This window comes from Erpetoichthys calabaricus, chromosome 10 (assembly GCF_900747795.2).
Source record: "Erpetoichthys calabaricus chromosome 10, fErpCal1.3, whole genome shotgun sequence".
NCBI classification, from domain to species: Eukaryota; Metazoa; Chordata; class Cladistia; order Polypteriformes; family Polypteridae; genus Erpetoichthys; species Erpetoichthys calabaricus.
The window spans coordinates 156,575,288-156,599,739 of record NC_041403.2 but is presented as its reverse complement, the minus strand read 5'-3'; the positions used below and the strand labels follow the sequence as shown (position 1 = coordinate 156,599,739).

At 38.8% G+C, this 24,452-nt stretch overlaps 1 protein-coding gene across 4 annotated transcripts in view; it reads left to right on the top strand.

Annotated features, from left to right (window-relative positions):
- lrrc7 (leucine rich repeat containing 7) overlaps nt 1-24,452 on the top strand; it is a 542,484-nt gene that overhangs the window by 110,032 nt on the left and 408,000 nt on the right. For all 4 annotated transcript variants that reach the window (XM_051932508.1, XM_051932506.1, XM_051932505.1 and 1 more), the window contains exon 2: nt 18,883-18,971. In XM_051932508.1, the coding sequence (XP_051788468.1) occupies nt 18,971 (1 nt within the window). In that variant the 5' untranslated portion in view covers nt 18,883-18,970. The remainder of the gene's footprint in view (nt 1-18,882; nt 18,972-24,452) is intronic.

Below are 24,452 nucleotides of genomic sequence, written 5' to 3'. Positions count from 1 at the left end.
TGAGCCATGCTTGTCGTTGAGGAGCTGCTTTAGTTACCGTGACAAAGCTTTGCAATAAATGAATAATTACGATTGACAGGATGATTCACTGGATTCTTTTCCCCTTTTATTTCAGACCTGGATTGATTTCATTTTCATAATGAGCAGGAGTTATTGGTCTGAGTTTTCAATTTGCCAGTCAATGATGGGAGAGTGACCTCTCCGTCTGTTTTGCTTCTATTAGTGGCTTATCTATGGAATAAATAGACCAAAATACACGTAGCGCCAAATGAGAGTTTCATTCTGAATCCAATGTGCCTCATGAATAAATAGTTAGTCACTTACATTCAATCTGTTGAAATGAATCCTGGATCCCTCAGGTTATTAAAATCGCCAGTGTAGCCGTGACGTTGTGAGGCATGCAGCAGCCGTGAGGTGTGATTGCAGTGTGGATTAACCTGGGACCCTTAATGCTGTAAAAGGTGCTATACAAATCGCCATAAGCGCTTTCATTCATTGTCCTCCTGGTGTCATATTAAATGGGCTGTCTGAAATGACACTTTGGTTTCCTCACCGGCTGTGTGGCTCCCTGCTAAGGTTGTAAATGGATTTAAGTGGCAGAAAATGTAAGCTTACCGAGACGTCAGTTAGACTGTATTCGGCTGTAGACCAAAGCGATTGAGTCTTCTAGATGATAAAAAAGAGGAGAAGCAGAGCCAAGACGTCGATCTTGCACTCAGTGTCATGCATGGCAGGGCTGATTTTTGTAGCTCTGAAGCAAAATTTTATTTTTAGTCTTTAATATATCACTGCAAGCTAGCTAGTTAGGTATGGGGAACAATAACAGAGACATCTAGAGCCACCTTCTGACCTGAAATGAATGCTAAGGAGGCCAGAGTGTCCTTTCATACCTGCGGTGGACTGGTGCACTACCCGGCTTGGCTCCTGTCATGCACCCCAAGCCCTCATTATTTAAAGGTTTTGAGATGTGGCTTTTGTTGTATTTTTCAATAAAACCAGCTACAAAAATGGAGACAAATACAATATAGAGAGTAAGCAGTACATCAGACTCTAGTGCCTTTAAATATTAGTTGTCATGCTGTCTGTCAGATAGTCCACTTCCCACCTCAGTACTCCATCCATCCATCCATTTTCCAACCCGCTGAATCCGAACACAGGGTCACGGGGGTCTGCTGGAGCCAATCCCCAGCCAACACAGGGCACAAGGCAGGGAACCAATCCTGGGCAGGGTGCCAACCCACCGCAGGACACACACAAACACACCCACACACCAAGCACACACTAGGGCCAATTTAGAATCGCCAATCCAACTAGCCTGCATGTCTTTGGATTGTGGGAGGAAACCGGAGCGCCCGGAGGAAACCCACGCAGACACGGGAGAACATGCAAACTCCACGCAGGGAGGACCCGGGAAGCGAACCCGGGTCCCCAGGTCTCCCAACTGCGAGGCAGCAGCGCTACCCACTGCGCCACCGTGCCGCTCAGTACTCCACTAAACCCTATATATCTTTCTCACTGCCATGATTCAAACCAGCCTCCTTCCAGTTATCTGCATATATCCTTTGGCCAGAGAGCCACCACTTTACCCTAATCAGAGAAGTCAGGTAGTCAGATTTAGCTTTCACCTCCCCAAAGAGACATGAGTTACTTTAACTAACCAAGTGATTTTAGGGATGTGTGTGAGTGGGCAACACAATAGCATGGCACCCTAGAGTTGGTTCAAGTGATGCAATTTGACACTCTATGGCCCCTTAGTAGAAAAAGCAGGTGGACGAATGGTTCACTATAGCCCTGTTAGAGTGAAGCAAATCTACAGCATAATATCTGAAGGTGAAGAATTATATATCTATTTATTCATCAGATATTAAACCTACTTAATTCAATTCTGGGCCACCAAAATGTAAAATATAAAATATTGTTTCTCTTCCTTTTCTAACCACCCTATGACAATAGAGAATTTGCTTCCACATTGGCTCATTTGCCATAGCTCGGGGAATAGAAAGAAAATGCCACCAGAGTCATTGGAGGTGATTAATGATCTGGTTTCAAAAACTGGTTTGGGTTGTAGCTGAAGTTAAAGCGCTTGTACTATTGGGTAACTGTTTTGATGTTCATACATTTTGCATGCTTGGAGCCCCTTGAGCTTTAAGATACATTTTCCAAAGCTATTTAACATTTAAATGGTAATTTAAGAAATCTCACAGGTAAGAGCAATGCTAAACAACTAGGGCACAATAGATAGATAGATAGATAGATAGATAGATAGATAGATAGATAGATAGATAGATAGATAGATAGATAGATAGATAGATGTTAGGGATCTTTTGTAACTTGAATAGGGACCATTTGTAACTCATAGGGATCATTCGTAACCTGGTAAGGATCTTTTGCAGCTTAGGGACATTTTGTAACTTGGGAATAAGAGAGCTAAAGGGTTCCCATTAGGCATCTATAGATAGATAGATAGATAGATAGATAGATAGATAGATAGATAGATAGATAGATAGATAGATAGATAGATAGATAGATAGATAGATAGATAGATAGATAGATAGATAGATAGATAGATAGATAGATAGATAGAGAGGTTATTAGTGATGCACACTTGTAAGTGAAGAAATGACTCAGAATAATACTTCATCTTAGAGTAGCTGGGAGTTACAGTTGTCTAGATTCAAGCCTGGAGGGATACCCAGGTTATCCATTTCTTTCCCAAGCTAAGAGATGATAGATGTGACAAGCTTTTTGTCAGTGAGTAAGCCCAGTCTGAAAAGCAGCATTACTTTAAGAAGGGACTTCTTTTACCAGAGAGAGTAACGCCTTTCCCTGTGAAGTTGCAGAGGGCACACCAAGGAGCCTAACAGTGAAATGAGGAATGTAACATTATGCCACACCACGGATAAAGAGCCAGGTGTCAAAGGCAAAGAGTGCACTCCATCTCAAGAAGAGTCCTCCACTTGAACCTGGAGCAACAAGACACAACTCCACACAACACTGGACATCATCCTTAAAGCTTCGGTACTATATAACTGTTTATCTGTGCCAAGATAAGTTAGAACTCTAAATAGCCAGTAAACAACCAGCCTCTTCTGTATTATATGTTTGTCTATCATGTCTGTCTTGTGTCCTGCCTTCTATGTCGATATATATGCAGTTATATTTCAATAGTCACTGTGTTCATCAATAAATAATATTATTCTGTTTCTTACATCAAGTGGATTTCAGTTATGCTGATATAAGTCTAACGGCCAGAAATCCCTCCATCACAGAAATGTAAGGAAAATAAAATGGGAGCCTTACCAAATATTTAATAAATTACCTGCATAATCAAAGGTAAAGCTAAAAATTAATTAGCTGACTGACTAACGTAAATCGATCGATTCTTCTTTTCATGTCAATACACATTTCCCACACCATGACATGACAAGCAACTAATGTTGCAACCACAAACAACAAGGCCCTATTCGTAAGAAAACAACAGAAGTTGGCACTGCCTGTTAACCAAACAAAATGTAAACTGGCAGGACAATAACATTATAACTATAAGATCAGACAGATAAGTGAAGCAAATTCATAATCACAATCCTTGCGTGCAGAAATGAACACGTAAGAAGGTCATTGATCCAACAAGCCAACTGAAAGCCTTTAGTGTGTTACCAAGTGGCACAGTCCACTGAACATCTATGGCGCTAAGAAGCAGCAGGTTCTCGTACAACTTCTCCAATCAAACTCCCTGCAAGACTAACTACTAATACGGCAGCATCATTTTGAGGAAAATCAAATGCATACCAAAGCCCCTGCTGTAACTTTGCTTTCATCTCTGCAAATAGTGAAGAGTAGAAAACCCGTGACAACTCGCCTATTGTTTCTGTGTGTATGTCAGCAGTCAAACTGGCATGCTGCCCTGTAGGGCATAGGTGGTGTCGGCCTATTAATCTGTTAAATCAATAAATTATGCCGTGCTGACTGAAAATTAATTTATTAACTTTAAGGCATGCCTTTGAAATTAATCACAGCACAGCAAGTTCCAATTGTCATTCCTACTTGTGTACAGCTTTTTATAAGCTGGTCTAGCAGCATTTTATTTTCTATATTCTTCATCATATTGGAATTAAAATACAACAAACCACATACCTTTTCAGAAAGCTATAAAGTCTTGCTTCTAACACATGACTGTGAGCAAACAGCAGAGCTGCCGCTTCTCCAAGTCCACTCCAGTGCCAAGCCTTTGGTGCCAGACAGATTCACCATGATGTGGGAGCCAATGCCAATACAATGAGGAAGTTGGCATGGATGTGGTCCCTGACACAATTCACTCCACAGCTGCCGTCTTTGTACATAACATGACAGCTTTACTATATTATGGGACTGAATAATCTTTTTTATCGAGAACATTGTCATAATTCTTCCACATCCTGATGGAAATATAATTGTCATTATAAAACATGGGAACTTTGTTCACCGTAGTATTAACGGCTGTGTGATTTACTGAATGAAACATAATATGGAGAATGAAACAATGAAATATGAATCACCAGAAGATCATATCATAAAGTTTAGAATTCCAAAAATCCAAGAGCAGCATCCAGCCATTTATCATGGCAGCACCCTTTGTAATGTTGCGTTCATGTACTCTACCAGTTGTGATGTTTCACCGTCCCACTTTAGTGCGTTTCATGCGAATTTCCAGTCGAGGCTACTTGGAAAAATGCGAGATCACTGTTGATGTGTTACTTGGTATAAAATTAGAGATAAACGCCATTTTTCAGGGAAATCAGGAGCAAAATAAACACATTCAATGTGTACCACTTTGCTCAAAATGCAATTCAACCAAGAAATGGCATTTCTGGCTGACCAGGATGTATGTTTGATTTTTTATAATTAGAAAGGTCAGAGTTACATCACAACTTGGGGAATTTGGGTCACATTACAGAGGATCTAAAAATATCAGCAAGAACGAGAATACCAAAGTATACATTGTCACGGGCGGCTGGGTGCCATACCCAGCTGTGACGCCTATATAGCGCCTCTGCCATGAGAGGACAGCCACCCTGGTAGCTATGGGGGTCATGGGAACCGAGCTGGGAAGCTCAACCCTATAGGGGTCAGTGGCCACCGCCATAGGGCATGTACTGGTTCCTGAAGCCCTGGAAGCCAGCACTTCCACCACACCAGGAAGTGCTGGCGGAAGGTATTCCAGGGTCACCCGGAGTGCTTCCAGGTGCTCATCCAGCACTTCCGCCACACCAGGAAGTGCTGACGGAAGTTCATCAAGGGGCACCTGGAGCATATCCGGGGAAGCATAAAAGGGGCCGCCTTCCAACAGTCGCGGAGCTGGTGTCGGGTGGCAGAAGACAAGGCTTCGGAGAGTGGGAGAAGGCGGCCCAAAGAGGACCCTTGAGAGGTCGAGAGAGAGAGGTGTGTGCTGTGTGGGACTGTGGACACTGTAAATAACTGTAAATAAATCGTGTGTGGTGGACTTAAGACGGTGTCTGTCTGTCTGTGGTCGGGCTGTTGTTCACAACATGTAAAAGGGTTTGACCCGCCACGATCTTCATGTTCTGAACTTGAGAGTGATTCTTCAAATCCATCTGGTGTCTTCTCCAAAATCATTTATAAACCTCTCTGGACAGAGAGACGTTTTTTTGCCATCTTGATGGATTATGGGAACACTATGATGCATATCTATTTACAAGATACGTCAAGTCCACAGTTCCCAGATTTAGGCGTGAGAAATTGTTGATTGTTTCGAATTTGTTCAGATAACATTGTGCTGGTTCCCACACTACAAAGGGGAAAGAGTGCGAGAAATATGGTTGCTGACAAGTTCTTAGTGATGGTAAAATAACAATGTTATAACTAGAAAAGGTAAAGAGTGTGAGAACTGCTTGAAGTTGGGGGGTATGGTATGGTGATCAGGCTTTGGAAGACCACTCACCCATAAACATACAGAGAAGGAAGTACACAGTGAACTTTCATATTTAGTATACAGTTGACCCTTGATATACGACCGGCCTGACATGCGAACAACTTGGTTTACGACCAAAATTTTTGTTTTGAATTACGACCAACATCTTGCGTTACGACCTGAATGTGGTCACGTGTATCTGCTTGTGTGATTGTAAACAAACAGCCGAGAGCGTTCGTAAATGTCAGTCGGTGCGAAGATATGTGTGTTTGTGGACGTAATTTCGGTCAGTGCAGTGATTTATATAATTTATTTCGATAATTGCTATCAAAATGGCCCCAAAAAGCTAGAAAAGAAGCTAAAGAAGGAAGAGAAGGTAACAAAGGTAAAGAAAGCGATCATAATCGAAACGAAGAAGGAAATTGTGAGAAATATGAGAGTGGCGTTCATGTGACCGATCTCGCTAATATGTACAGCATGTCGAAATCCACCATCTTGACAATTTTACAAAGAAAAGATAACCACCTTCCATTTCATTCTCCTCCTCCTCCCTTCCTGCAAGCTAAAGATGTCAACTTAAATGGTGAGTACAGTATGAAATTGTTGTTTCTGGTAGGCTAGGCACTTTTTATAACTTTTTGGTTAGTACATTAGAAAAATTATTGTTGTTTTTGGTAAATTATGCACATTATACAACCCTTTTTTATTATGAAAAGGTTAAGTAAGTGTTGTTGTGGGATGTTTTATTACTCATTGGTCTGGTAGATCCAAACAGTACATGCAATATCTTATATATAAACGTCTATGCATGGAAGTGTGTGTGTCTGTCTGTCCGGCCTGAAAGTGCGAGGCTACGGCATGAAGCTCAAAGAGCCTGCAAGGAGGCCCCAAGTAAACGAGTTGGAAGAAGAAAGAAGTACGAGGCTACAGCATGAAGTTGAAAGAAAGCGACTGCATCACCAAAGTGAAACGAGACAGAAACTCATTTAGCCGCTAATAGACAAGAGGGGCGAGCACATCCGCAAAACCAAAACGCCGACTCTACATTTCAATTTTTTTTTTGACGATTTCAATAGTTTCTAGGAGTCTAGGCTTTTTACAGCATGGGCTTACACAGCTTATAATATAAACCAGTAACAGTGCACTGAACAATAACATGCAGTGAATACACTTGACTTGAGCATTCCTAGTTTTCATCCTCTTTCTCTGTACGTTTAGCATTCGTTTGCTCAGAGGTTGATGCACTTGCTCTTCTTTTCTCCACCCTAGCGACCTGCTTCTTCTCTTCTTTCGTCGGCATCTTTTCACATTAAAACTGATCAAGTCAGTGTTTGTGTTGCAAATTTCTTAGTACATTTTCCTTAATTTTTCACTTAAGCTGGCACTTAAGTCTTCAATCTGCCTCAAAAATGATTTAAGATATGAAGAGGTAGGGAAGTGACAGTAAGGGTGGTAGGAATGAGAACAGCGCCCGTACGCATGTGCTGCATGGCCGTCCTGCAGGCTGCTTCCGAGAGTTCATTCTACAATAAAATAAAATAAAAATAAAAAGAGGTATAACCTTGGAGGTCAATCATCACCCTGAAATCGGACACTAGAGGTCATGTACTATATGTGTACCAAATTTCAAGTTAACTGGTCAAACGGTTTGTGAGATACAGATGATTTAAAATCCTGGACAGACAAACGAACAGCCACGGTAGCGTATTATATATAAAGATGTCTCTGTGTGTGTGCGTACAGGGTGCACGCAGTAGAAATTTGTTTTTTACTTATTCATTGCAAAAATGAACCAAGGAGTGTGGGTATCAGGCTTGAAAAATAAGTAACTGTAATTTTTTACGTCCTATTTTATATAATGAGCAAAGCACCTATAGTGACAAGCCATGTCGGTCTGCCAATCCATCTGTCGGCATGAAACAACTCAGCCCCAGTGGACTAATTTTATTGAAATATGGCACACATATTCTTCAAGGAAATTTGTTGAGGCAGTTCACTTTTTGTTGAGATATCGCATAGTACAAAGTTTTCACATTTTAGGCGCTCTGATTGAAAAGCATTGGCAAATTTCCAAACTCATCTTTCTTAAAACATAGAAACATTCTACACTACTTGTACAACAAATTTGTTTACTGTTTAAATTTTACCTTGACAGCAGTTATGCCAAATTGTTTATTTTGTGTATTTCCCTCTTTTCCACCTCTGATGACATGTATGGATGGCGAACAGATCCCCAGTACATTAGCAGTTGTGTGTAAGGGGGTAGAGAGTTACTCACTGTCACTGGCAGTTTGTGCAGGCATCTGGGTGGGCAGGCAAAATGGCATCTGTAAGTCCAGCTTGGTCCACACAGAAACTTCCCCATCAGCAAATTGTTTCTGCTTTTTGAGGATAGGCATTACGAGGACAGGCATTATGCGTGGGCAAACATGCAACATCAATGTCCCATGTTGGGACTTGATGAATCAGGGCACCCTATAATTTACCAACAGAGTGCCACAGTCACCTGATATCCATAATGGTTACTTGCTGTAACAAATTTTGCCCGTCACTTCTGTTACTCCCTAACATTTTTCATAAATGAATCACTTTGCAAGTCCCTTTTCATGAAATTGCTAAACCACAGAAGGAGTTAATTACAAAAGTTTTTTTATTTTTTTTATTTACAGTTTATTTGGTGCTTACAAATTATCAGTGTATATGAATATGGGGTGTGTTTGTATGTGTGTGTGTTTATGTGCGTGTGTGAGTGAGAGTGGTCCTCGTCCAGGCCTGTTATGAGCCATTCCCTTTTGTTTAGCCTGTGGCCCCCACAAACATGAAAGTGATTGAGAAAGTTGGAGAACCAACTTACTGAACTGAACTGAGGACTACAGTGCGCACAGCCCTCAAACGTAGCTGAATGTTACATACATTTTGTAACTTGTTCATTTTGTAAACCTTGAAAATGGATCAGAACTTAAGGTAAGAATTAACATGTGGGTTGCATGAATCATAATTAGTGTGATCAGAGAATTGTGACAAAATTTATTACTTTGAAAAGCACATTGACATGCTGCTGAGTGTGAAAACTGCAATACAAAATTGTGGCTATTTAATTGAGTGTCAGAAGTGTTCCTCTAGCAGTTGCTGCTTTGGATTATTCATTAAACAAAGATAAAGCTCTTTTTGATAACAACACGGAACTGCCTGATGAGGAATGCCGACAAAATCAGTGCAGGATGCTGTATTTATTGGGCCTGTTTGGGAAAAATGCAAATGTAACACACACAAGAGAGTCGACTCTGAAAAGAAATGTTGAATAAACCAAATATTGTGAAAATTCCTTTGAGCTTCTTAACAAATGGACCAGCAAAACCCAGTGCCCTCCAAGGACCTGCTAAAATGCAACAGACATACAGTCATATGAAAAAGTTTGGGAGCCCCTCTCAGCCTGCATAATAATTGACTCTCCTTTCAACAAAAAAGATAACAGTGGTATGTCTTTTATTTCCTAGGAGTAATGCGGTGTTTTCCAAACAAAGATTTTTAGTGACGCAGTATTTAGTTGTATGAAATTAAATCAAATGTGAAAAACTGGCTGTGCACAAATGTGGGTCCCCTTGTAATTTTGCTGATTTGAATGCCTGTCACTGCTCAATGCTGATTACTTGCAACACCAAATTGGTTGGATGAGGTCATTAAGCCTTGAACTTCATAGACAAATGTGTCCGATCATGAGATATAAAGGTATTTAAGGTGGTCAATTGCAAGTTGTGCTTCCCTTTGACTCTCCTCTGAAGAGTGACAGCATGAGATCCTCAAAGCAACACTCCAAAGATCTGAAAACAAAGATTGTTGAGTCTCATGGTTTAGGGGAAGGCTACACAAAGCTATCTGAGAGATTTAAACTGTCAGTTTCAACTGTAAGGAATGGAATCAGGAAATGGAAGGCCACAGGCACAGCTGCAAAATCCAGGAGCGGCATATGTGCAGGATTGTGAGAATGGTTACAGACAACCCACAGATCACCGCCAAAGACCTGCAAGAACATCTTGCTGCAGATGGTGTATCTGTACATCATTCTACAATTCAGCGCAATCAGCACAAAAAACATCTGTATGGCAGGGTGATGAGAAAGAAGCCCTTTCTGCACTCATGCCACAAATAGAGTCGCTTGTTGTATGCAAATGCTCATTTAGACAAGCCAGATTCATTTTGGAACAAAGAGCTTTGGACTGATGAGACAAAAATTGAGTTTTTTCGTCATAACAAAAAGCGCTTTGCATGGCGGAAGAAGAACACCGCATTCCAAATTTGGTGGAGGTTCCATCATGCTGTGGGACTGTGTGGCTGGTTCAGGGACTGGGGCCCTTAGCTTCAGCGACAGACTGATGTCACTGTCCTGCTCCACAGACAGATTGAGGAGATCGTTCCTCCCCCAAACTATGCGACTCTTTAATTCCACCAGGGGGGGTAAACGTTAATATTTAACATTATAAATAGTTATTGTCTGTTTTTCACCTGCATTGTTATCATTCTTTAATTTAATATTATTTATTGTATCAGTATGCTGCTGCTGAAGAATGTGAATTTCCCATTGGGATTAATAAAGTATCTATCTATCTATCTATCTATCTATCTATCTATCTATCTATCTATCTATCTATCTATCTATCTATCTATCTATCTATCTATCTATCTATCTATCTATCTATCTATCTATCTATCTATCTATCTATCTATCAACCCAATATCAACAAATTCTTCAGGATAATGTTTAAGCATCAGTCACAAAGTTGAAGTTACGCAGGGGTTGGATATTCCAACAAGACAATGACCCAAAACACAGTTCAAAATCTACAAAGGCATTCATGCAGAGGGAGAAGCACAATGTTCTGGAATGGCCGTCACAGTCCCCTGACTTGAATATCATTGAAAATCTATGGGATGATTTGAAGCAGGCTGTCCAGGCTCGGCAGCCATCAAATTGAACTGAACTGGAGAGATTTTGTATGGAAGAATGGACAACAATACCTCCATCCAGAATCCAGACACTCATCAGAGGCTATAGGAGGACAGCGTCTAGAGGCTGTTAGATTTGTAAAAGGAGGCTCAACTAAGTATTGATGTCACATCTCTGTTGAGGTGCCCAAATTTATGAACCTATCTAATTTTGTTATGATGCATATTGCATATTTTCTGTTAATCCAATAAACTTAATGTCACTGCTGAAATACTACTGTTTCCATAAGGCATGTTGTATATTAAAAGGAAGTTACTACTTTGAAAGCTCAGCCAATGATATACAAGAATCCAAAGAATTTAAAGGGGTTCCCAAACTTTTTCATATGACTGTATTAAAAGTGTGCCTGAGAACATTTATGTATGTCAACAAATGTCTCTCTGGGTTAATTCCTACCGGATGCACTTTTTCTTGATGGCAGCCTAAAACATACAGTTGCCTTCAGAAAGGCTTCGGTACCCCAATAGAATTTTAATCAAATATTTTTAATCAATACACTTTTACAATTAAATGCATACATTTACTTAAATGAAGTTGTATCAATGGATTATTAGAAGTGTAGGGAAAGGGACTACAGTTAACTACTACTAAATGTGGCTTAAAGCTTGAGCATGTGAAGGTTGCCTCATTTTAAGAGGAGCCACCAAGATTGTTGCTAAGGTTAAAATGAAGTAGATGTGTATTGAACACCCCCTTAAAAAGCGAGAACAAACTAGTGAGAAAGCCCAAACACCCCTATTGTGAAGCGGTGATAAGATCAACGGGAAAATACTTAGGACGCCCCTATTTATGAAACAATGTTTTGTAAAATGGAAAAATCAACATGTATACGAAGTTATTGATGGCTACAGACGATTAGCTAAGATGGTAGAATTCTGCATATTCAGAGTCAGATGACGTGATACATTAGATAAGGTAATGGTAACAGGAAAGCATAAAAGAGAATGAATTGTATTATTGATTGCATATCTTTGTTTGTGCATATCTATATACTAATAAAAAATAGTTCTGTATTTTCATCTGGTCTCCGAGAATGATTTATTTGAAAAAGAGATTTTTTTTTACATAACACTCCTTGCACATTTCTTCACATTTTATTATGTTGCAGCCTTCTGCTAAAATTACTGAAATTCTTTTTTTTTTTCCTCATCAAGTAACACTTAGCAACCCAAAATGACAAAGTGAAAACAGAAGTTTAGAAATTTTTGCAAATTTATTCAAAATTAAATCCTGAAATATAACCAACAAGTATTCAGAGCCTTTACTTGTTACTTCTTTGAAGCCCCTATGGCAGCGACTCCAGCCGGGAGTCTTCTTGGGCCTGACGTGACAAACTTCACACTCCTGGATTTGGGGATTTTCTTTCATACTTCTCTACAGATGCCCTGTCAGGTTTGGATCGAGACCACCACTAGACAGCCATCTTCTGGTCTCTCCAGAGATGTTTGGTTGGATTCAAGTCCAGACTCCAGCTGGGCCACTTATGGATATTCCCAGAGTTGACCCTAAGCCACTCTTGTGTTCTCTTTGCGTTGTCCTGTTGAAAGGTGAAGTTTTGTCTAAGTCTGAAGTCCAGAGTGCTCTGCGGAAGAGTTTTCATAAAGGATATTTTTGTTCTTTGCTCTATTTAGCTTTACATCAACCCTGACTAGTCTCCCAGTTTCTGCTGCTGAAAAACGACCCCACCTGCATGAGTCGGCCACCATCACGCTTCATGGTCAAGATGGTATGTTTTTGATAATGTGCAGTGTAAAAGTCAGATGGCCAGACCACAGAATCCTCTTCCAGCCTGAAGGTCCCATATGTCTTCTGGGCAAACTCTAGCTGATATGTCCAATTTCTTTTTCTCTTTGACATTCACCCTAAAAATATGACTGGTGAAGCCCTCGAGCAATAGTCGTTGTCTGCAGTCAATACAATTCTGAGCCAGCGTAGCTCTGTACCTCCTTCAGAGTGTTTACAGGTCTCTTGGTGGCCCCCCTCACTAGTCACCCTTATCAATTTTTGTGGATGATCTGCCCTGGTTCACAGCTGTGTCACACTCTTTCCATTTGTTAAACATTGATTTTCCTGGATTCCAAGAAATGTTCGATGATTTGGATATTTTCTTGTCTCCATGGACTGTTTTATTGTTTTCATTGTGTAGGTTAGACCACCATAATGACTCACCACTGGCTGGACCGTCCACATGAAGTTGCATTTAGACTACCCCAGACAGGTATCTTCTAAAACTGATTGACTACACCAATGATGGTTTAGGCTTGTCATATTAAAGGGTGTGAAGGCTTATGGGATCAATTATTTTGGGTTTTATACTTGTCATTTTTACCAGAGGAGGCTTCATGTTGGAATAACTGCCAGGTTGAACCCACAGAACATGACAAAGGACAGGAAAGTCCTGGAAATAGCCCAATGTATCACAGATTGCCCCTATTAAGCACACTATACCCAACCCCTTAAACATGATAAGATACAACCCAGAACTTTAAACCAAAAAGGGACAGACAACCCAACAGAAGCTTCTTTTTTTATAATACTCAGTAAGGGTCCTTTAAAGGCATAATGAGGGTCACTGTTGACCTTTACGTTTCTTTACTGGGTTATATAGACAGGCAGACACCAAGCACAAGTTCAGCACAACACACGTTTATTTATAAGTGGGAAACGCTTCCCAAACCGTTTCCCACTACAGCACAGTACACTAAAGCACATCACTTTACAGCACATAGAACTTTCTTTCTTTCTTTCTTTCTTTCTTTCTTTCTTTCTTTCTTTCTTTCTTTCTTTCTTTCTTTCTTTCTTTCTTTCTTTCTTTCTTTCTTTCTGAGCCAAATTGTACAAGAGAAAGAGATGCTCTAGAGGAACCAACACATACAGCAATTCTGCAATTAATTATGAATTCTTCTAGTCAATTGCTATCGTAATGACCTATTTTATGATCAGAAAGATCAGTATCAGAGCGGTAAATAATTACTGACATGTTATATAATAGTTTGGGTATCTTGGTTCCAAGGGTGTAAAACCTACTGATGCTCACGTGTGAATTTTTCTTTATAGATTGTTACAGATCGATTCACATGACCTACCTGGGGTGTGCTTAAAACTAGACTAGCAGTAAGGTCTAAGATGAGATGCCATCATGTTTGCTCCTTCTTCTTAACAAACCTCTTAGTACACTGTAAGCTACTAGCTGATCTTTTTCCTGTGGATTAAGTGAAGGCTTTTTAAGATTAGTGAGGTAATCCATGAAGCAAGTGGAATCAGGGGTGTAATCAGAGCGATACTGCTGAACAAAAAGGAAGACCAAAAAACTGAGTTTGATTATCCCAAAGAGGCCAAAGGTTTGCACAGCACACACTTTATCATTAATACTGACAGAAATAATAATTTAATGGAAAACGTATGGCAAGAATCTGATATCTTCTTCTAAGGAATAATAATCACACCAAATTCGTCTCAGTGGAATCACGCGTGTGTGTAAAAAAGAACAAGTGATTTAAAATGAATTATTCCTTAGAAATCTATTCGGCCAGCTTTAATTGCATACTCTTCAGATCAAGGCTGTGCTGAGAAGCCCGTTCTTTTGAACTTCAGGTTATGAGCATCATATTCATACCCGTGCTGCAGTATTTTGCTACTCTTAGCACAAATACAGATTTTTAATGCGTTCCTTAATGCGTACTCTAATTATATCATTAAGCAAACAAGTTTTTAAAGTACTCAGCCACATTAAAACTGCGTCATGCCCAGCATTGTTTCACACAAGCTATCTTTTTATATCAATGATTCTTATCATTTCGACTTACCTGTAAATGCAAACACTTGTGTTAGTTTGAATGTTGTAGAAATATCAGTTTAAGCTCAACTGAATTTATTTTAAGGACAAATAAATAATACACGAGTTTTGGCTTACCTGGTGTAAGTAAAAATACAAGAAGATCCCGATGTCCTGGCTAAATTGCCCACCAGAGCCTGGTCATTCTGGCCCCCAAATCAGGTAGGGGCTGTCAGACAGATATAATGGACAGTGAAGAGTTTGACACCCACCCAGCCAAGAGATAATGCTAGATTAATTAGTGACAGGACTAGAGTAATGGAATGCTAGAAGTCAGATGAGGAAGAATAATGGCTTAAATGATAAGAATTGTAATAAAAGAAAAAGGTGCCTATTGCTGGATGCTCATTGTTTCATCTGAGATGAGTCTGTATGTGCGCCATCCATCCATCCATCATCCAACCCGCTATATCCTAACTACAGGGTCACGGGGGTCTGCTGGAGCCAATCCCAGCCAACACAGGGAGCAAGGCAGGAAACAAACCCCGGGCAGGGCGCCAGCCCACCGCAGGGCACACACAAACACACACCCCCACACCAAGCACACACAATTTAGGATCACCAATGCACCTAACCTGCATGTCTTTGGACTGTGGGAGGAAACCCACGCAGACACGGTGAGAACATGCAGACTCCACGCAGGGAGGACCGGCGAAGCAAAGCTTAATTCTGCTGTCTGTTCTGAAGTCTCCGAGTTGCCTTCATTGGGGCTGAGGATGCCCGTGCTGCTAATCTGGTTCAACAACAACCTTCCAGATACGAGTGCAGATCCTTAGACAATAGAGCCACCACTCCATCCTTATTTCACAATATTTGTACAATTAAAATACTTGTAAGATTTAAAGAAATAAAGCTGGAATTACTGTTTATTTATATACAAGTAATGGATCATGGCAATTTATGTTTGTGATTATTATTTCACATTTGAAATCATATTTGTTAAATGGTTACAAAGTATAGCAGATTAGATTAGATTAGATTAGATTAGATTAGATTAGATTAGATTAGATTAGATTAGATTAGATTAGATTAGATAATTTTTATTAATTCCAAGGGGAAAATCAAAAGCATACAGCAGCAGAAACATAAAAAAGGATACTAACTTGCAGGACAGATAATACAACCCATCAATCAATCAATCAATCAATCAATCAATCAATCAATCAATCAATCAGTCAATAATATGTACATTCACAATGCTTAGTTACTGTGTTTGAATGAATTTTATTATACAATGTGGTTCTGCATTGTTATTATGCCCTTACTATGCCAGACAAGTCACTAAACACATTAATTAATGTTTCTTATTCATATTTTATACTTGATGGCATACTGACCTACATGGTGATATGGAATATAGAGTAAATACATAATTATAATATCTAGCTACACTGTTGTTATGGAGGTGTTTATACAGTGCAACTATACATTATAATTGTGCACTTACTGTGCTACACAAGAAGCATAAAATTTATGTCAAATTCAAGCTCTTATTCTTATTTTATGCCTGATTTCACGCACACACATAGAGTTACATGTATTATACCGTAAGTAAACAGATAACAACCTTTAATTGCAGTGTAGCTGTGAAGGTATTCATACAGAATAATAGGAATTATGCCTAGCTATTTATTGTACTACTCAAGTTATGGTAAACACTAATACACAAGACTTATTCAGACTTTTCATTGTTGAAATTGTACAAGATTTGAATGCTTATGTTCATGTGATGTAAACGTATTTACTAGTAAGTAAGCATTGTTCCCACATACTAAATACGAGGGTAAATCAAAAACTAAAGGCAATTTTAAACTTATGTGGTAACTACAATGGATAAAAGCTGACGCAACTACACTATGTTCGCAATGGCTCATGGGTAGTTCGAACACACACAGAGCAGTGCTCTGCCATTAGTCTAGCTGAAGCCAAAGTCGTATGAACATGGATGCTCCACTGCAGGATTGTTCCATTTTTGTCATAATATAATTTCATTGGGCAGAGGAAGTGAAACCTGCTGAAATTCACAAATGGGTGTATAAAATCCTGAAATTAAAAATATTTTTTGGGCATTATAAAACATCATTTTTGGGTGGAGTATTCCTTTAATTTTGTATTCTGATTCTATTTTCATACTGTATGCAATTACATATTTTAACTATGCTGTAAGAGGACGGTAATAATTCCTATTTACACCACAATATGGCCATGCAGTTAATTATGATTACACCATAAGTATGCTGTAATTAAAGCCTAACATATTTAAAAAAATCTTTGTATGTTTGCCTTGGAAATGATGAGTAGCATTATCAGTTTAAAATGGATGAAGCATAGCTTATGATAAACTCACACTGTGCTGAACGAAGAGGGCTTTACTGAGGAAGACTATCACTTCACTGACACGTACAGTGGAAATAAAGAAGTGAAGCAGAAAGAGAAAGGCAATAAATGTTGAGGCCCAGGATGGAAACCCCCATTTGAGATTACAACTATCACAAAGGTCTGTCCACCTCTGAAGCTAATTCAATAATGAATGCTGATTTTCATTGGCTGAGGCCTTTAAGTAGCGGCTGAACAGGAATGGGTGGGACTTCCAAGATTGTGCCATCTGTGGTTGTTGTTAGTCGCTTCCTTCTCCACTCTGAAGGCTAAATGGGAAATGAAGTTATCGATTGTGTCACCAAGTTGCATTACGTTTTCCCCCTGATTCCTACCTGGTCAAAGTCTACAAACTGATGCGTTTGACAGAAGCTATCAAAAAGTAGGAAGGGTGGGTGAAAATGACATGAATGTTTCAGTCAGTCAGTGTCATCCTGCAAAAATCCAAGACCTCCATGACACTTGACCTGCAGCCTTAGTGATGTCAGGCACGAGTTCTGTCTCAAGTGGAGTATTGCAGCCTTCTCCTGGCAGGGCTTCCTTCAACTCCTTCAACTCTCCAGCTCTTCCAGACTGGTGTTCTCTGTTTCTCGTTTCACTCCTTGGTACTCCTCTGTTTCGGTCTCTTCACCAACTTCCTGTTGCTTCAAAGATCCAATTCAGTACTCTTGTCTTGACCTGCAGTTCTCTGCATTGTTACGCTCCTCAGTACCTCCGGTCTTTGGTCTCTCCATACAGTATGTCCCTTCAAGAAGTCTCTGTACTGTCTCTACTCAACACCAAGATTGGACAATGCTTCTCCATTCTTGCTCCAATGCTATGAATTGAGAAATTAATTTACTCAATTTTAGACGTCTTTTGAAAATGTCCCTATTCATTAAACACTTTGGAAGTGCTTAGTGTCTCTTCTACAGGATTGCTGCTGTTCTGCTGATGAAGAGTTCAGGATACTGATGCTTGTGTCTTAGTCAAGCTTTGGGTGTAATTATTTAGTAGTAGTGATACTCCCCCTTGCTTGGTTCTTTATTTTGTTCTCAGTTGCTTTTGATACCTGCACCTTCTAATGTATTATAGCTTGCTTTGTAAGATGCCTTGGATAAAGATGTCTACTAAATAATAAACAAGTCATAAAATAATAATAATAATAATAATAATAATAATAATAATAATAATAATAATAATGATGATGAGGAACCTATTGCTCACTGCTTACAATGCAGAATTAGCTTGTGCTAAACTAATTGAAATCATTTCATACTTTGCTTACGCTTTAATTTTTATCTTTATTCCTTATTATGACTAGCCGATTTAAAGAGTGCTCATCATTTTATTATACAGATCACAGACAGGAAAGCTGGAAGGTTTTGATTTTATTCATCATATGTCTGCTGAGCTTTTGGTGCCAGAGTCCTGTCACTTTATACTTTATGGTCCACTAAATGGGAGACAATCCTTATTACAGGGAATGAAGATGAAGGGCTTTCTGCATTTTAACTTCCTCTAGATGAGCCTGCAACAGCTGTTAAAGAAAATATGATTCCTTGTTAGAGGAAAAGGAAGTCATTTTTTCCTCCTAAATGATTCCATTAATTTTTATTGTCTTCTTTTGTCTTTCAAGGCAATTTATTATTTAACTGACAAGTAGGGCAGTGCAGAATCTGATAGCTTCTGTGTTTATTTCCTAAACCTTTTTTTTAAATGCTAGTGTATATTAGATACTTATGGCTGTGTTTTAATAAAACTTTTTTATTTCACCAGCAAACCATCTTCAAGGACCCTGGCAATAACACGCTGCCAACCGCAATGCTCACTAATCGGCTGTGCCGCACAGTGAAGGTACAATAAAAGTGAGTATCTGGTTTTGTGATCCTTCCTTTTAGTCAGTGAGTGTTTCTGTTCAGCTGACATTGTTTAAATAGTTTATTGCTATTTGATTACTTAGGTTTTTCATTCAGAATGTATTGGTTTATAAATTCATGGATCATTCCCTTACAAAAATGAAATATATTGCAATTTACCCAAAAACTATGGGAATATATCTTTCAGTATTATGTAAAATATACAGTATGTCCTGTAGATCAAATATATATTTTTAAGATTATATCTGTAATGAGAAGTCAAGGAGAATGACACCTTTTATTGGCTAACTAAAAGATTACAATATAGATAGATAGATAGATAGATAGATAGATAGATAGATAGATAGATAGATAGATAGATAGATAGATAGATAGATAGATAGATAGATATGAAAGGCACTATATAATAGATAGATAGATAGATAGATAGATAGATAGATAGATAGATAGATAGATAGATAGATAGATAGATAGATATGAAAGGCACTATATAATAGATAGATAGATAGATAGATAGATAGATAGATAGATAGATAGATAGATAGATAGATAGATAGATAGATAGATAGATAGATAGATAGATAGATAGATAGATAGATAGATATGAAAGGCACTATATAATAGATAGATAGATAGATAGATAGATAGATAGATAGATAGATAGATAGATAGATAGATAGATAGATAGATAGATAGATAGATAGATAGATACTTTATTAATCCCAAGGGGAAATTCACATATGCAAGCTTTCGAGGTAACTCAGGCCCCTTCTTCAGGCAAGAAGTAATATGCATAGTATTACTAAGTAATAATATACTATGCAATATGTATATTGTTATATGTTGTGACTTATAGAGGCACTGTCGACTCCTTGAACCCTCAGACCAGCCATCAGACACCAGATAAAATTCAAAATGATGGTTTATTATAATAATACAGTGTACAAAGCACCCTCCTCTCCACAATACTTATATAAATAACCAATAATCAATAATCAAATAATCCTCCACTCTCCCAGATGCTTAGCCACCCTGCCTCTTCATCAGCCCGGAAGCACTTTGTTTCTTCCAACCATGTGACTGGGATTTACTTATCCAGCAGGGCTGTGTATTAAAACTCTGTAGTCCATGATGCCCTGCTGGAATTCGGGGCATCTCCACATTGCAAGGAGGGCTCCATCTAGCGGCCTGGGGGTATTGGCTGGGATGAATGGCCGGCCATATCCCACAATGTATATCTGAATTCTTTCATAATTCTTTATTCTTTACATTTATGTAGCTCTTTTTGCCACTACTTAAAGCGCTTTTGATAAAGAGTGGGGAGCCACTTCCGCCACTACCAATGTGCAACATCCACCTGGATGATGTGTCGGCAGCCATTTTGCAGCAGTACGCTCACCACACATGAACTGTTAGGTGGTGAAGTGGTGAGAGGGATAGCCAATTAAAGACAGGGAGTGATTAAGGGGCCAGAATGACTTGGCCATGGTGGGAAATTTAACCTGGATATTGGGGTACAGCCTACTCTTTACGAGGGATGCCCAGGGATCTCTAATAACCACAGAGAGTCAGGATTTCAGTTTTATGACTCACCTGAAGGACAGTGACATTTTTACAGTATAGTGTCCCAGTCGCTGCGCTGGGGCAATGGGATCCACATTCAGACCACAGAGTGAGCGCCCCCTGCTGGTCTCACCAACACCTCTTCCAGCAGCAACTCAAGGTGTTCCTAGATGGTCTCCTATCCAAGTACTGGCAGGGCCTGAACACATTTAGCTTCAGGTGGATCATCTCTTCTGAAGTCCAGGTGGTGTGGTTGCTGAAATACAATGAAACATACATTTCCCTTAATATACTACATCAAGCATATTTCCAATGATACTGTGAACAAGTCATGCATTACAATGAGTGCACAGCGTCATGCTGTTAACAGATTAGTTACGTCTGATCTGTTAACCTGGAAAAATCTTAAACAAAGGCATCTCGATGAAGTGTATTATTCCTATTATGTTAAAGTATATTTTGAAAAAATATGTTGCAATATACAAAAATGGCAATAATTTTCATATTTTAAAATTTATTTCAGTATATTAGAAGATATTGTAACATTAATGCTTGAAGCATATTGTAACATATTTCAAAATATATTCCTATATTTTACTCATATATTTTATTTTTGTAAGGGTTGAATGTTAAATATTCTGACCTTTTCAGCAAACAAAATAAATAAATAAAATAAAATTAAACAAATACGGTGAAATTAAATTAAAATGTGTTAAAACTGAGCATGACTTGTCAGATAGCCGATAGCATATGAGATTTTCAGGACTTGATATGGCGGATTGGTTTGATTTCCTCCAAAACAGCTTCAACTACCTAAAAGTGGAATTGGAATACAAATGGGTAGGAGGTGATGTGCTTCTTCAAGTATCATTTTTAAAAATTATTATTTTTATTTTATTGCTATAACCAAGTTAGTTGCATGGAGATTGAACAAATGCTTACAAAAGGATAAAATGTGAAAGAACATAAAATATGTTTATCAATTCTAGTCTTGTTTTCATGTCTTTCAAAACTTCATCTTTTTACTTACTGTTGGACTGATGCCTTTATCCAGTGTGACTTACAACATTTGAGATATGACCAGCTACATTTCTGCTGCACAGACAAATGAAATGACTTGCTTTTGATCACACACTGGTTTCAGAAGTGGGATTCGAACCCTCAGCCCCACGGTTTGAAGATCAAAGTCTTAGCCACTATGCCACACTACCTGTCTTTTCTTCCAGAATGAGTCTGATCTAACTGGAGCACAGCAGTACACTGTATATACTCGTGGATAAGTTCTCCCGCGGATAAGTCGGGACTTGATTATACCGTATAATTTCTGGTATTTTATAAGTCAAATGCAGAAAACTCACGCTATTGGTCCAAGAGATTATGATATGCTAATGCCCACCTGAGAGAGTAACCACAGAGCACATGACCTTTTGTTTTCTATGTATTATGCCTACGTGACCACACGGTGATATCTGAACTACTCCAAAGCAACATTTGCACTGATTTGTGTTTTTTGTACATCACACCTTTACCGTAAGAGCATCTCTTATCTACGATGGAGCGTTCGATCAGAAGAAATTATGAAACTGGTTTTAAATTAAAAGTCGTTGAAGTGGCGAAAGAAATTGGTAACTGAGCTGCTGCAACAAAATTCGATGTGTCTGAGAAACTGGTGCGAGATTGGAGGAGGCAAGAAGATGTAAAAAAAAAAAATGTAAGTGTCGCAACTTTGAACGGGCGTATAAGTTGGGTTCTGATTTTATGATCGATTTTTTGGGTTTCAAGATGTGACTTATACATGAGTATATACGGTAAATTATGTGACTAATAGAATTATTCAAAAGCAAGGACTAAAGCTTTGCAACCTTTGTAAGGTATTTTATTACCACAAACAACTGTGCATACATTTCACCACATGTTACTGAACACACCATGCAGATACTTTCAATATACAAAAAAAAAGTCAAGTTGCAACTCGGAAAATCTGAGCTCACTGTGTGACTTTACAGAGCTCTCCACTGAAACTCAAGAGGAGCCACTTGTGAGAAAACCAACATTTCTGTCATGGGTGTTCACATTTGATGACCGATATTCTAAATTCTGATATTGCTGGTAGAATTTGAGGGAACCGAATATAAGAACTTCAGTTTTGCTTTCTTTTATCTGATTGACATTTTTTGAAATCCACTGCTGAACATCAAATGAGTAAGTAGTAAGAGTGTTTAGAGAGTCGTCACATTTTAATGGCAGGCATGCTTGAGTGTCATCGGTGTAACAGTGAAAAGAAATGTCACATTTCTGGAAAATTGACTTAAAGGAAATGTATACAAAGAGACCGAGATAGGGCCCAAAAAGGAACCCTGAGGAACCCTACAGGTGATAGATGCTGAGGAGGAAGAAAAGCCACCCATCCTCACTCAAAAAGTCCTATCTATGAGGTAGGAACTAAACAAGTCTATGGCAGTACCTTGAATACCAACCACACTCATAAGACGATCCGCACTAAAGCTAGATTTGTGAACAGCATTTTCGGAAAAAAAAACATTTGAGCATTTTGCCGCTCATGTCCCTTTCTTCTGTTAAAGGTTTTTGGATGTAATATCATTACTGACAAATCACAATGATTTACATATTTTCACCACTCTGTTTACAAGAAAGAATTCCATTGTGTTCAAAAAAGAAATAATTCTGCCTCGTTTCATATTTACTACACCCTTGAATAAATTCCGCGTACATCATTTTCATGTCAGACTGGGACACCATTGAGACGTTCTTAAATCCATACGATGTACCGTTAAATGAGCCATATAAAATATCTCATTGCACTGACTTCTTTTATCTCTGTCACTTTTACATTGATTCAGGTTTGATGTAACCGCATGAGCGGAAATCAGCATTACTGAGAGCACAGTTCCGTGCTGCAGGAGCTCACAAGTTATTATGTCTTGAGTGCAGCAGCAATCTGCAGATAGCATCAGGCATTTTCCTTCCACCCAGAGCTCTCATCACACGTCACTGTTCAAAATGTCTGAGTCAAAAAGAAATGTAGTGCAGCCTCTTAATGGGAAGGCAGCATGCACAGAGCACTGCTTCTTACTTAAACTTTTAGGCAAGTGTATGATTACTTGAAAAAATGCATTCATCGATTTTCTAGCATATTAATCCATTATTGAATTCAATAATTCTATCCAATTCATGGTCATGGAAGGATTGGAGCCAGTACTGGGACCACTGGGCACAAAGCAGGACACTACGAGAAATCATCCCCAGTGATAATAATTGATTTTACAGAAAAAAAATTAAATGAAATAAACATATTTCAAAGAGGCTCTTAGCAAGTAACTGATGCTCCTGCACCCCTCAGCCATCAGTAGCCATGGCTAACTTCCCAGTTGCCCGGTCAGTAACAGGAAGACCATAATTTCATATTTCTCCACCTCTGATGTTTCTTGCCTGGTGCCACTTTGTTTTTAGTTAGATATACTGTTATACCTGCCTTGCACTCTCCACTTTGCACTTTTTAACTTGCACTGCGTTTTTATCACTCTTTAATGTAATATTGTTTTTTATCAGTATGCTGCTGCTGGAGAATGTGAATTTCCCCTTGGGGATTAATAAAGTATCTATCTATCTATCTATCTATCTATCTATCTATCTATCTATCTATCTATCTATCTATCTATCTATCTATCTATCTATCTACAGTGGTGTGAAAAACTATTTGCCCCCTTCCTGATTTCTTATTCTTTTGCATGTTTGTCACACAAAATGTTTCGGATCATCAAACACATTTAACCATTAGTCAAATATAACACAAGTAAACACAAAATGCAGTTTTTAAATGATGGTTTTTATTATTTAGGGAGAAAAAAAATCCAAACCTACATGGCCCTGTGTGAAAAAGTAATT